At 38.0% G+C, this 14,732-nt stretch overlaps 4 protein-coding genes across 4 annotated transcripts; 2 read left to right on the top strand and 2 right to left on the bottom strand.

Moving 5' to 3' along the window:
• Nucleotides 1-66: 66 nt before the first annotated feature.
• CBG05513 lies at nucleotides 67-3,191 on the bottom strand (the record flags this gene model as incomplete). The annotated part of the gene is given in 10 exon segments (XM_045235372.1): nucleotides 67-151; nucleotides 199-494; nucleotides 538-792; nucleotides 841-1,375; nucleotides 1,421-1,650; nucleotides 1,700-2,016; nucleotides 2,283-2,395; nucleotides 2,443-2,529; nucleotides 2,547-3,003; nucleotides 3,053-3,191. 10 exon segments carry the CDS (start codon nucleotides 3,189-3,191, stop codon nucleotides 67-69), a joined length of 2,514 nt encoding a protein of 837 aa, XP_045092969.1.
• A 3,009-nt stretch (nucleotides 3,192-6,200) lies between these two features.
• CBG05512 lies at nucleotides 6,201-7,525 on the top strand (the record flags this gene model as incomplete). Its single annotated transcript, XM_045235373.1, has 6 exons — nucleotides 6,201-6,219; nucleotides 6,274-6,371; nucleotides 6,482-6,684; nucleotides 6,961-7,041; nucleotides 7,097-7,294; nucleotides 7,339-7,525. The coding sequence occupies 6 exons, from the start codon at nucleotides 6,201-6,203 to the stop codon at nucleotides 7,523-7,525; spliced, it is 786 nt and encodes a 261-aa protein (XP_045092968.1).
• An 85-nt stretch (nucleotides 7,526-7,610) lies between these two features.
• CBG05511 lies at nucleotides 7,611-10,045 on the bottom strand (the record flags this gene model as incomplete). Its single annotated transcript, XM_002633582.1, is given in 8 exon segments — nucleotides 7,611-7,877; nucleotides 7,927-8,151; nucleotides 8,551-8,621; nucleotides 8,848-8,872; nucleotides 8,874-9,038; nucleotides 9,086-9,746; nucleotides 9,795-9,889; nucleotides 9,938-10,045. Coding segments are annotated over 8 exon segments (1,617 nt in total).
• A 2,270-nt stretch (nucleotides 10,046-12,315) lies between these two features.
• On the top strand, nucleotides 12,316-14,549 carry CBG05510 (the record flags this gene model as incomplete). Its single annotated transcript, XM_002633581.1, has 4 exons — nucleotides 12,316-12,460; nucleotides 12,581-12,965; nucleotides 13,422-14,130; nucleotides 14,214-14,549. 4 exons carry the CDS (start codon nucleotides 12,316-12,318, stop codon nucleotides 14,547-14,549), a joined length of 1,575 nt encoding a protein of 524 aa, XP_002633627.1.
• Nucleotides 14,550-14,732: the final 183 nt, after the last annotated feature.

Genomic DNA, 14,732 nt, shown 5'->3' on the forward strand with positions numbered 1-14,732 from the left:
TGTCTAAAAAATCGATATATAATCAAAGAAGATTCCTATTCAAAAAAGCGCGTCGACTCATAGCTCTCATAGCTTTTCGCTCATATTCCCATATCCGTATTTGGCATTGGTCTCGGCCAGATCTACCTCTCCATCCTCCATATAAATTGGTCTGAAATTCAGAAACTACTATAACCAACCATAATTGAAACTACTTACCCTCCGTTATCAATCAAAAACTGTATCCCTTTGCTGGCTTCTTTCTGCGCCATGTCCAATGGAGCTGGGACGTTGATTAACTCCGACTTCAATTGATTCCAGTAGCACAAGTCGTTGGTTAACTGCTCCAGATGCTCCATATCCACTGGGTCGGATGCGTATACTACAGTATACTTCGCAGGCTTTACTGTGCTCTTGTATGACGTGGATGGCCCAATGTGGTAGAATTCGTTGAAGACCGGGGAAACCGCGGTGTGATCGATGATAGTTCCCGGCTCTGGATTCCAAATGAGACACTGTAATGAACAGATTTTCAACGACTTCTATTTCAACTCTCACCTTGTCATCGATTTTATAGAATCTTTCGTTGTGCTTCTGAGTAGCCACAATCATCGTCGTTTGAGGGTTATATTCTGCACCCATCTGACTGCATGCCTCGGCACAACTGGGCTCATAATGATGATCTATGCGCCAGAACTCTTCTTCCGGAACTTCATCTAGATAGATGATCAACCTCGTTGGAAGCTCTCCTCGGTTCTTTCGAGTCCCGGTGAGACACTTGTAGAAAATTTCTGTGAGCACAGCACCCGAATCCTAGGAAATTTGTAGCCTGAAGCACAAAAATATTTTTAAAAGACCAACCATATTATCCGAGTTGGAATACAAGAATTCACTTGTGAACACTAGCGGGTGGTTGGAAGTGTTTGCTGCGAATCCAACGGTGAAGGGATACTGAAAACAAAAAATCATGTGAGAGAATAAAATCAATATTCTTACTTTGGCATATTTGGGAGATGGCTCCGAGAAGGAGATGGATATCACAAGATCGTTCCCATTTCGAAACACATCGCTGTAGATAGCATAATTGACTCCTTGGGTCTTTTTGTTCACTTGATCTGCCAAATCAAGTTTGACTGCCTTGTCCTCTACCATTTTTCTTGCAATTTTTAAATCGATCGCCAACGATGGAATCCTATATTTGTGCTCCATCCACTCGATGTCCTTTCGAAGTGCATAACGACTATGCGTAACGAATGGAAGCAATTGTTTCTCCCGCTTCTGAGCTTTGTGAAATACCACCTCCAAATTATTATCCTGGCCCATCCAGTCAACGTTTGGATAAGCAATCTCCATTCCATGTTGATTCCATTGCTCTAGCAGCATTTCGACGAGGTCTCTGAAGTTTTATTCTGTAAAGTAAGATTCAAAAAGGAAAACTCACTCCACTTCCTCCTTTCGAACAAACACGACGGTCCATTTTTTCAGAGACACTGGTTGTAGGAATGTCTGAGCACTGCCATTGCGGAAAACAATTTTTGGTTTCTTCAAGACAATTCCTCTCAATTCCAATTGTTTCCTGAAGCTGATTCCAGGGGCCGCTGATTCCAAGAACATCGATATTACCATGTCGTCCGTGTACTTCTTGGTGATATGAGGTTTTCCTCCGTAATACTGAAATCAAGAGCTTCATGAAGCAGTTTTTAAGAACATGTTAACTCACCAAGTCGACATCTTGTTGTTCTCCATTTATCATTCTCTCTTTCGCTTTGAAAACCTCTCTCAAGCTCATCTCCTTATCAGCAACTATCTGTTTGATTTCATTGGCGGACTTTGAAAATCCATCGATTTTGAAGATGACTTCATCCTCCTGAAGATCCGGATAGTCTCCGTAGTTGAGTGTAAAGTCTAATCCAGAGACAGCATTGCTGATCTTTTTGGCTAAATTCGATGTGGCTTCCAAATCGTTTCGAAACCCCATGAATGAAGCTAGCACATCAAAAAGTGGGGCTTTCTCCGGATGAAACAAGTCATTTCTCACTAAAAATGCAAGATTTTTTATTAAATTTTAATATACCGTAAAACCTCTAATAGAACGACACCCGGATCGTCCACTTTGAGCCTATATATCTCATTTTCTATGAAAGATATCAAAAAGTGGCTAACTAGTAAAATGTTGCTGATATCCTGATAAACATTTTACTAGTTAACCACTTTTTGATAACTTTCAAAAGAAGTGAGATATACAGGCTCAAAGTGGACGATCCTGGTGTCGTTCTATTAGAGGTTTTACGGTAGTCACTCACGGTCATGAGAGGCAAACACTTTTGGAGTTCCAGTACTTTCCAATGCCTTAACTTCTGTTTTGATCCCAGCTGAAGACCTCAGAATTCCTTCCTCGAATTCCATTGGACCCAATCTATAAATTTGTTCGTTTTTTCTAGTCATTTTTCAAAGAAAACTAACCCAACAGTTTTGCCATTGATTAGATGGAGCATTCCATCGGGAGCGAGAAAAGCAGTATCTCTGAAATCAGACGTTTCTACGAAAACTCTTTTTTAAAAACTCACGGATTCATCATTCCTTCGATGATTGTCTTCAGAGCGTACAAAAGGGACTTGTTCTCATTTCCAGGATACTTGCTCACTGTGTTTTTGATATCCTCAACGGTCATTTCAAATGATTCTCGAGATCGGGTCATCTGGAAGCTGGCTCTCAAAAAAACCGGGCTTGTTGAGATTCCATCTTTGAGAGTGATCGAATAACTTGGTTTTAAAAACGTTGCAAACGTATACAGACATCCTTGACAGTCATAGAATCTCGGTCGACGGTCCTCTCTGAGCTGGTTGATCAGGTTGAATGCTTCCTTGACCACTTTGAAACTTCTGATCTTGTCCTGTTCCAGCTGGGAATCTTTTCTTATTGATTTCGAGACCTCAACGAAAGTCTCCGTTTTTCCACCATCCTTCATTGTTATATAAGTGACATTGACGGTGTATTTGAATATCTTGAATCCCTCCTTGAAAACTGGAAAAGAGATGCATTTATTTGATATCTTAATAGACTTGATACTCACTGATCTCTCGAAGATTTGTGAACAGTTTCACTGAGTCTCCATTCCTATTCCGTGGTTGTTTTTGGAAAAGAGATTGAGATTGTCCATCTCTACTACCCGTTGATTGATGGTTCGAATTCTTCTGATGTCTCGAATACATATTACCTGAAAAATGAGAGTTTTAATTTTGTTTAAAAGAGAGAGAGAGAGAGAGAGAGAGAGAGAGAGAGAGAGAGAGAGAACGCAAAGAGGAATAATAGAAGAGCCTATGATTCATAGTGTTTTGCCCTCTAAAAATTGTGCAGATGAACTGGTAAACAACAAAACTGGACACTGTAGACTAGGCTCTGCCTCTTTTAATTTTTTATGCGATAATACGATGAAGAGGAGAGTAAAAACACGGAAAAGCAGAAGACACAGATGTATGAATCAGTGAGTCAGTTAGATGGAAAGTGCAAAAAGTTTGGTAGCTGATCTTGAAAGGGGTTGTAAATCATATTGGGTTACTAACTGAGTGAGAGGAAAACGAAATTGAGTTCAATTGTCTCACTTTCTATGCAAGATATCACGAATTTGTCAGATGACAAAACAATTATGACATCATGAGAAACAATTTAACCGTTGACAACTTTTTTCATATCTTTGACAAGAACCGAAAAAAATGGGTCAAAGCTAAAAGCTAGGGGGACCTTATATTACAGGTTATTCGGCAAGAGTGTTGGGTATTACTGTAGCTATGGACTACTAGGCTCTACCAACCTCACACTGGCTCTCTTTAGGTTTACAATATTAACCTATTTAGAAACGATTACGACTGGTCACCTGCTTATGAATCTCCCAGCAGACACATTCTCGATGTCTGCTCTCACTAAGGCAATGACGCAAGAATGGGATAGGCAAAAAGTATGATACCTGCTGACTCTCCCTAATCCATACACTCTCTTTTACAATTAGATGGGTCTTACTCTCTTTTTCTCTCTCTCCGAAAAGGCTCGGTGTCCTTCCGAACGGCTGCTCGTGGACACACCAGATGACACAATAACATGGTTGGAGATGGGACAGGAGGCATAGAAAAGGACGAAAAAGGCGCTCAGAAGAAGAATATAAATGGGTTGGGACGGGGGTCTAATAAGATGGATCGGCGCCGTTCTTTTTTTTCGGAAAGCCGGGAGGAGGCAATGAGGCTTCCGGATGAATAAGGACGTTTGACGATTAGCCAATAGGGTTATAGAGCTTTTTTGGCACATTCACAGATAAAAGACAAAAAACCGTATTTAAAAATATTGTAAGATGCATTTATTGCTGATCAAATGTCGCAGAACAAAGGCGGTTCCGCGGGCTCTCATGACCATTAGTTTTTATTACTTTTTCATCTTTTTCGACTAATCAAACAATTTTTTTACTTTTCTCTCACACCATTTGAATCTCTCTTTCATTTGAATTTCGAAATAGACACAGGATACTGTAGGTTATGTTTTGGAAAGGTCAGACAGCTGCAGTAGAGAGAAATGTTTTGATCCCTTTTTCCTCATCGGAAAGGGAAAGTTGTTATTTAAATTTGCAGAATTTGAATCTAGAATTTTCGAATGTTTAGAGGGAAAGAGGGATAACAAAAGAAAAGAGATACGGAAATGTGAAGAGTCACATGCCAATGGTACTAATTAAAAATCGCAGACGCTTGGATATGAAAAACAAAAAGGTGCACTATTTTGGAAAAGGAGAAGCTACTGAAGTAAAGTTGTTGATTTAGAAGCTTCGTTAGTCGACTTCGAGGGTTGCTATGGATGATAAGGGAAGATAAAATAGGCTTCGAGACATTTCTTCACAGTGATAACAGGGGGGATGGATAGGTTGGTGACTACAAAAACAAGGTTTTCAATTATGATTTTTCTGATAGAACACATTCTGAAATTCAAAAACCATTTCATTTTTTGTGTCTGAAACATTCGAGCCGTTGGATCCTTCGAGTGGAAATCCCAGATTTTCAATCATTTCTAAAATGTGTTTCCTATCATCACTGATGCTCAGAAGGCCTTGTTAAATAGTGATAGCAAAGATTCCATTTTCGAGTGTTTTTTCGCAGATAACGTATTTGCTTTAATAGAAGCTCATCCAAACCGTCAACTTTGAGCTCAATTATCTGTGTTGCTATGAAAGATATCAAAAGTTTGTCAACTCATAAAATGTTGATGCTACTACGAAAAACAAATTATTAGTTGACAGAGTTTTTTTTAACTCTTATAGAAATTGAGATAATTGAGCTCATATTGTCTATTCAATAAAACGTGGGCGCGCCGCAGATTGCAAAGTGACACGCCCCTTTTTGAAACGCGTTCCCTTTTCCCTCTTCTCACGCGTTTCATAAAGGGGCGTGTCACTTTGCAATCTGCGGCGCGCCCACGTTTTATTGAATAGACAATAGTGTAAACACACGGTATTCTGGTACAAAGAATAAAGTTACGGCCTAAAATATAACGAACATTTTCAGTTACATGTATGTGAACTAGCAAGTTTTTGAAATGATATTGCGTTGTCTTGTATGAAAACAACATATTATTTTTACAGTTAGTTGTTTGAACTGGGAAAAAATAGAAGTTAGAAACTTCTATACAAAAAACGTATAACCTATTTCCAGACAACTAAATTTGAGCCAATTCAACATGAAAGAGCAAAACCACTTTAGCTCTCTTCTGTTTGAGAATAATACATATTTTCCTCTGTTCCAATACTGTCTGTTTATACTGGACCTCTATTTTGAATGTATAAAACTTTATAAACACCTGTGATAGAAGGCTCTTTCAATTCTGAACTTTGAGCCATTTTATATCGTTTTCTGTGAAAGATATCGAAAAGTTGCCACCTAATAAAATATTTATCAAAATATCACACACATTTTATCAGTTAGCAGATTGTTGATATCTCTCCTAGGGACCGAAATAAATGAGCTCTAACTTGACAGTGTGTGGACCCTTTAATTACAAGTCTTATGGTATCATGTTCATTCCGTATCCTTCTTATTTCAAACTCTTTTTTTAAATCTCCATTTTCAAAATTTTCCAGCTCATTGCACAAGTTTTCAACTCCACACTTCATACTTTGAGGAAGAAAATGATTCCTTTCCCCTCACTGCATTCTTTCACCAACTCTTTGCTAGTTTTTATTGTGAAAAATGTTTCCTCCAATTGCAGGTAAACCTTCAAAAATGGCCTTTTTCGAGATTTTTAATTTTTAATTTTGTTCAGCAGCTGATGCGTCCTCATCAAAATTAAGATGGCAGAAGTCGACAAGAAGGATCTCATATGTGAAACTTCCATCGATTCAAGCAAAAGAAAAGAAACGTGTAAGATTTTTTTGAGCTTTTCGGTAGGGGCGGTATTCAAAACAGTAGGTTAACATCTCAAGAATATTCATGCATTTAGCGAAACAGCAAAATTTTCTGAAAAATTCCAGCAAGTTCCATCTGTGCCATCAGAAGAAGAACCCATCCCCTCTGATCCTGCTCCTTCTCTTCCTCCAATTCCAACTATCACTCCATCATTATGCATTGACAATCAGTATTTCGCCAATTACATCAGTGAGAAGCCGAAAATAGATGATGTCGATTATCTGAGTAGAGCTTTCAGTTCGTGCGTTTTTTTTTCCGAAATGTCCAGGTTTCGTTCAGTGCGATTTGTAAAAAAAAAACATCGACGCTGTCTTTCGTCTTTTTCTCGATTACTATTGCTTTTTGACAACTTTCGCCTTGAAAATCTCCAAACAAGTCAGAAAATAAATGTTTCTGAATCTAAAAAATAGTCGGAAAACGGACTGAAGTCGAGAAAAAAGCCCGAAAGTAAGAAATATTCGCTAACTACAGTAGTTCGGCCGTGACCGCCGCTGCGAGATTCCCTCTTTCACCGCTCCTATGCATACCAGCATACTAACTTCAGATTCGCCAAAATACAAGGCTCTTTGCACGCTCAGAGAACCAACTATTTCGAGAAACGAGGTCTGTTGGAGGCGATTGAGCTGTGAGTTTCTTTTTTCTTCGTGTTTCTTCGTTATCCCGAAACTCCCGGTTTTCAGAAACATCGAACAACAAAACAGCAAGATTAGTGAAGCACTGGGATGTCTTGCTGTTTGCAATCAGATCACTGAGAAGTACCAATGCAATCTGGATACTTCTTTTCAAGTTTTAGTCGACGATTTTTCGGAGAAAGCTTTCCGTTTGAGCAGTTTGACAAGCCAACTTCATGCTCTTCGACAGACTCATCAGGCGAATCTGTGAGTTTGAAGTTACTATGCTCCTATGAGCTGACTACTTTCAGGCAAGTGAGAAAAAACGAAGCGAGTCAGTTGGAAGACATTGGTGGCGAATCGAAAGAGAGGAGAAGAGAATCAAGAAACTCGACGGGAAATTGTGGAAATTTTATGAGAATCGAGATGAAAACAGGAAAAGAGCAGCAACGGAAATTAAAAATGTGGAAGAAACAGAAAACGAAGAAGGTCATATAAATTGAACAATCTCAAGATTCAAATAGATAATAAACATTCGATAAATTAGGCAAAGCATATCCATTAACAGGGTTCCCCAGCAGGCTTAGTTCAATGGTTTCTCAGCCAGATGCCACAGTCCGTCGTTTAAATAATGAAGACTTTCGATTCCATTTCCCTTGTTGATCGATTGAATCTCTTCACTACTCATTGACATCAACCCAATAGCCAGAGCATGATCTTTTCCTTCAGCCATCACAGCAACGACGGTGTCTTTTGGCACTTGTGGAGTGAGTTTCGCTCCTGGAGATGTCAGACCAGGGCACATGATTGATGATCCATTGAGGATGAATTTGATTGCTCCTTTATCAACCTGAAATTATTTTTAATAAGAACTTATTTCTGGCAAGCTATATTCATGCCTGTTGGTGTGGGAGGATGAATGGATACTTGTGAAGTGTTCTCAGCGTTGGAATGTAGTCAGTGTTTCGTGTCTTCACAAATCTGACGACTCCGAGATGATCGGCAAGCAGCTCGATATGATCCTTGCACTTGATTACTTTGAAATTCTCCTTCTTTGGGAGGATCTCTTCAAGATGTGGTTCCAGGTACGGGTAGTTTTCGATCAACTTCTTGCGGATTCCTTTCTGAAATGACAATATGTTTATTGATTTTTATGAAGTAGTTTTTTTTCTTTCGTGGGAGGGATGTTCGGAACGGAATCCCGACCGAAATATTTCCAATTTTTTTTCAGAATTAAGTAGAGCTTTTTGGACTACGGTATGTCAAAGGCGCACGCGAAAACTTCCTTTGTGGGTCTCGAGCGGAATTTCTTTCAGTTTTTTCTTTCATTTTTGACATTTATTTGTCAATTTTCAACTAAATTTAAGCGGCGTTGTGAATGGAAAGTGAGATTTTCACTTGAAAATTTTTGAAAATCAAATTTTCCGAATCTTGAAACTCGGAACTTTCGACATTCCATCCTTGTTTCGAAGCTTTTCTTGGCTGGAAAGCCAATTATTATCGACTTTTCCTCTGTCACTAACCTGAACGCTGGACTTGAGCTGTGTGGCTCCAGTCACATCTTCCTTTTCGTCGAATTTTTTGAACATTTGGTCTTAAAAACACAGCGTTGTGAAATTGAACACACAACGACAGAATAATAAATAAAAGTGGCTGAAAAACCATTTCAAGTTGAAGAAATCTTTTGAAAAAGCAAAAAACTCGTTCAGTAAAGTAAGAAAGTGAAATGTGAAACAGGAATGTTGATGAATGTCAATGGGAATGATTGCACGAAAAACAAAAAAAGCGACTAGAAACAACAGAAAATGACTAGAATTAACTTATAAAACACAAGAATGAATCAATAGTAGATGCATCGGGTTCTGTGGAACGGAATTTTCTTCTCGACATCAGCAGCGTGAAGTCTTCTGTATCCCCAAACGAAGACGTCGACTTCCATTGCGGTCACTTCACGAACACCGGCGAATCGAGAATCGTTGGCACGCAAGTCGTTCATTTTGTCGACGATTTCCTGTAAATGCAGATGACAATTGATCAAAATCAAAGAAAATAACTTACGTCACAAACGGCAATGGAAGCTCCTCTCAACTCGACTTCTGCTGCTGATCCGTTTTCCAATCTCTTTCCCTCTCCGATTTGATCCAACAACTCTTTGGAATAATCCAGCGCTCCCAAATAGGCCAGCGCTTGTGGAACTCGATAGTCAGCGAACATCGTGATCGAAGAGATATCCTTGAAGTCTCCAACTTCATCGTGTCCTTGAAGGGCGCCATAAACATCAGCAACCAGAATTTGAGCTCTTTTCAGAAGGGAAACTTTTTGGTTGTGAAACTCGGCAAAATCACGGAATGAGGTGAAGTTTTTTACGATCAACTTAAGCAAAGTTTGAGCAGATTTCTCGGATTTCACTACGCAGTTGTAGAATTCACCATCGAATTTCTCCAGCAGCACTCTTCCCGACTCGTTGATAGCTTTGACTCGTTCTCCAAGCAAAGGAATCGAGTGACCGGAATCTGATTTGAAGATGTGATCGATTTCTTCTTCGCTGACATTTTTCATCCATTCGGCTGATAGAATCGGGATCCCGGCAGCCAAAGCCTTGTTCACAGCGGCACAAGCAGAGAAGTATCCAGTGTAAGATTTTCCATTCCAGCTGACATCGTAATGTGCTCCCTCGTCAGGCCAGAATGAGAAGTTGATTGTATCGACGAGGAAAACCCTGGAAGACTCGATGTTTTGAAGATATAATTTGAGAAAAATGCCTTACCACTGAACTGCTTCCTTATCGCCGCTTTTCGGGTGTAGTTCTGGGGAAAGGAACAATGATTCTTTGATAGATCCGTCTTTGGCTGCTTCGAGAATCTGAGAAAGCAAAAATTGGTTAATTTTTTGCTGCAAATTATTGTCGACCTGTTCAGCGACTTTTGTTACTCCGCTTTCGTTGACCTTCACCAAGCTTCCGTGTTTCACGATGAATTTTCCTGACTCTGAAGGTCCCAGTACCCCGTCAATGAGCATTTTGTCTGAAAATTTATGAATTTTCCGATTTTTAACAGCAAAACAAGCCTAAAATTTGAAGTTTTTCATCAAAAAATTATGTTGAAAACGTGTTGAAAACTACGACGCTCCGAAATTCCGCGCCTGCGTCTCCTCGTTTCATGCACTCCTTCCCAACAGTCGAGATTCTGCAGTTGAAAATAAATAGAAAACCTGGAATTTCAAGATAAACATTTTCTGAAAAGTGATTTTTTTTTCAGAGAAAAATAATTATAAAATTTTAAGATACATTTATCATTCTAATCAAGAGAAACAGCAAAGTCATAGATTTTTTAGTTGTAAATAATTTATAACTTGTAAATAGACAATTGTGGGCAATCTTCGACTGTGACAGACTGTGACTCTAGAAAAAAAAGAAAAAAATCTAGAAAGCGGAAAAAGTTCAATTCATTATATTTCATTAAAAGAAATTAATTAAAAAAATTCCATTCGAGTATATCCCTTCTGCAATCGGTGCTTGCTGTCAAAGAGCATCCTGTAAAAAATTCACCTCAAATCAAACCAATGCCTTCTAGTTACCTTTTACCCAATAAAATCGTCTTCAGAATGTAGAAATTAGTAGGATCGAAATGCACAGAAAAATGACTCAACTCTATATTACCAACATCAATGCTATGTCTACTTCACACCGATTTTAGACACCACTTGTGGTCCCGCTATCAAAGGCTTTCCGTTTTTCCAATCAGCACATGTATGCTCAATGATTAATCTCACATCTAGATCTTCAACTGGCTCTCCGTTCAGATGAAACTTTCCGTCATATCCCACTTCGCGGATAGTGAAAATGTGATCTAGAAACTCTGAAAGAAGTTGATTTTCTTTTGGAATTTTTTGATTCCGAAACTAATCCTATTGACTCTGTTCTTTTTCAATTGGACGTGTCTGGGAGGTTGATTGATTTCCGGTGAGTTAAGATGGTCTGATTTACGGTAAAACCTGTAATAGCAGGGCCCTTAACTTGTAACTTTGAGCCAATTCATCTCAGTGCCTGTCGAAGATGTAAAAAATTGCTCAACTAATAAATTGTTTACCATAACATTAAAAGGGATTACGGTTCTTCAACAAAGTGTCTTTTGTTCAGAATACACGGTGTGCTCCAATCTGCTATCGCATCTTCTTCTCCACACAAAAATGAATTCGTCCTTGAATTTATACATAACTACATAATGGATTTACTTGGAACTTCTATGGAGTATGACTGGAAAATGTATACTAATGACAAGAAGTTAAGCGTTCCACAACTCCAAGATTTATCAGGATGCACAATCATTCAGTATCAAAACTTTGTGGAATGGGTGGAACTTGACTTGGAAGAATACTTTTTCTCCTCATGTCCTGTTTCGAAATGGATTCATATGCAAATTGAATCATTGAAAGCATTCGGTCCAGATTCTAAATTTTATATGACAGAATCTATTGATATCTTCAAAATGGACAGTGTTCTGAGTTATTGCGTTATTTTCAAGGAAGACAGGCATTCTTGAACACCTGTCGATATGAGAGTTCGGACTTTATCGAGTTTGTGAATAGATGGAAATCAGGAAAGGCTTTTCAAAAACTGGAATATTTTTATTGTAACGATCACTGCTCCTATGAGCACATAGAGAACAAAGTTTTGAATGCAGTCGGGGCAAAAACATTGATACAACGAAACAACCACCAACGCACACTTTGCCTTTAGTGTAAGTTAATTTTCAAGTTTAAACTGAAGAAACCAGTAATTTTTTCTGCTACGTTCATTGTGATAATAAACCAAATACGCATCCAATCACGAGTTATGCATATGTTGTCAGAGAAACAGATGGACATGTGACATCTATCCTGTTTCAGGACCGGAAGTTCAGTTTTGGAGTATGGGATAAAACAGAAGAAGAGTTTTTTAGCAATGATGGAATAGCTGCGAATTGGAACCAGCTAAAGATAAAATACCAAACTTTTTTTTGACCCAATTTTGTGCTTCTGTTTTGAGGAACCAATGTTCCTTGTAATTTTTTTATTGCCTCCTTTCTGATTCTTTTTTTTTAAATTTTGTGATAAATTATAGCTCATGCTAGACTTATTTTATGCTAAAATTTTTGTTCTACTAAAAAAAGTTTGATCTTCCAACTTCCAGCTAACTTTATGTTTTATTCTACAAAAAATAAACGTTTTGTACAACTGTAAACTTTGTGTCTTTTTTCCCAATTTTCTAATTTTATCTTCAAAACCATAGTCGTTCAGTTTCCTCCAAAATGTCAGAAGCCGAAATTCCTGTTGACAAAATTCACGACATGATCAAACAGCTGTTCTACGGCTTCAGTACAATCCAGAAGACGCGTCGCGAGGTGTGGGAGTTTATAAAAACACAAAAAGGACTTGCGGAGAGGTTGAGAAGAGGTAACAATTAGAAGAGCATTTTTTGACACTTTGTTTCGTTTCATATGAGAGATCTCAAAAAGTAGTCAACTGAAAAAAAAAAATTAATTTGAGCAGACAGATTCCTAAAAAAATTTCCAGCCGCCGAATTTGGAGAAAAATTACCGGACGCAATAAATTTGGACTTGAGTATGGAGGAAAAAGAAAAGGAAAAAGATGACTCATTCGGTGAACCGAGTGAAAAAAGACCAAGAACAACGTCTCCAGAATTTTCTGGAAGACCCATCACGCCGAATCCAGCTGACGAGGAGCTGTATCCGGATTCAGATGATGAACCAATGCATGATTCGGAAAATGAGGATGAGGAAGAGGATAAGGTTTTGATAGAGGATGAGGATATGCCAATATTCAACCTGGCTTATATAAGACAAAAATTCGAATATTTCGCCGAAAAATATGTGAGAATTCAGAAGAGTCGAGAAGAGAGAGGAACGTTGGTGTGGGATGAGAAAATGGTTATAAGAGTGTGAGTTTTTGATTTTTCGGGATTGGTCGGATTTGAAACTTCTTCTTTTTATTCAAAAAGTAAAAAAAAAACACAGAAGTTTAGATTATTGTTACTCATGTTTTCTCGAATTTGTGAAAACAAGAAAAATCAAAAAGTAAAACTAAAAATGTTGAAACTTCCACAAATAATGTTTTCTCAAAATCAGAATTCTAGGAAGTTCCAGAAAACTTAAAATTTTTAAATTCCAAAAAAAATTCAAAAATTGCAAAAACTAACAGAAACCAAAAACTTCAAATTATATTCTCGAATTTGTGAAATCCTAACATTAAAAAAGTGAAACGGAAAAATTTGAAAATTGAAAGTTTCAAAAATTGATGAAAGTTCTCAGAATCCTAGATAATTCCAGAAATTTTAAAAGGTTCAAAACTTAAAATAAATATGAATCTCACTTTATAGATTCGGGAACATTTTCAGACTCTACCTTCGTCGAATTTCCCGAAAATGTCGAGCAGCAATGATCGACTTGAAAATCCCAATAAAAAAGTTTCACTGTGTTGTGGAAAACGATTTCATTCAATTTGTGATTTTCTGCTCTGGAAAACCAGGTGAAGAACTGAACATTCGATATCATAGAAGAAGTCAAGAATATCTAGAATTCGCATATGGAGAAAATTCTGGAAGATTTTTCAACGATAAACGAGAAACCGGTGGGATGTTGGATATGATGTATTTGCTCAAAAAACTGCCAAAACCGCTACGGGAGTTGAAATTCGAAGCTGATAAAGAATGCCATCCAACTCGGCTGAACTATCATTTGATTTTCGAATCCTTCCGTCGAATTGCGAAATCATGGAATCGATATATCGAGGTTGAAAAGTTAAGAATCCAGATTAAAGGATTCTTGAGATCCGCTGGATATGATAACAAGATAATGCGATCAGTTCTGAAACGTCTGAAACCGGGAACACTGTCTACTCTGGAAGTGAGAACAATGCTTGGATGGGGAAATGAATTAGGGGATCATGTGTTCTTGCATCCAGTCACAATGACTGAGCAATGGAGAAAAATTAAGATCCTGGATATTCGAAGTGCAAGAGCATTGCATAATTGGTACATGTATAGAGGTTTTCGATTGGTTTGGACACTATTTTTGAGCACGAAGGATGTGGAGGATGTGATGACGGTTAGTATTTAATTTGATATATCACCTACACCCTTCTAATCAAAATATCCTGTTTATTTTCCAAAAATCATATTTCTTTCCAGATTTTCTCCGACTACCCACCATTTCAAGGTGGCCAAGGATTCACACTGAACACCACCGACGAAATCGACCTTCATTTGTTCAAAAGTGTCGCCAAATATCATTCCAAACTGATTGTAATGATAAACGCACCCACTAAAAACGCCCGCCACCGTCTATTTTTCCGTGCCAAGCGCGGTCATGTTGTCGGTATTTCGATCAGAGAGACATCAATGCAAATCAGTGTCGTCTGGCCAAAAAATTACAATACTATTGATTTCCCGACTCTTCCACCAGAGGTTACTGGATTGTCTTTGAATGAACCGGGTCCGTCGACTGCTGGACAAATTAGTCCGTAATTGTTTTTTTCTGAATCTTATTTTTTGCTTTATTTGAATTATCTGGCTTGTAGCTGACTATTTTATTGTTTTCTGATTGTTTTCCCTTTTTCATATTCTTATAGATTTAAGAATAAAACATTTCTTTTCTGTTCTCTATATGTTTATACAAAATGTGCTCCGGATGAATATAAGTTTTTCAAA

The sequence above is a fragment of the Caenorhabditis briggsae genome (assembly GCF_000004555.2).
Source record: "Caenorhabditis briggsae complete genome, chrIV, whole genome shotgun sequence".
Lineage (NCBI taxonomy): Eukaryota > Metazoa > Nematoda > Chromadorea > Rhabditida > Rhabditidae > Caenorhabditis > Caenorhabditis briggsae.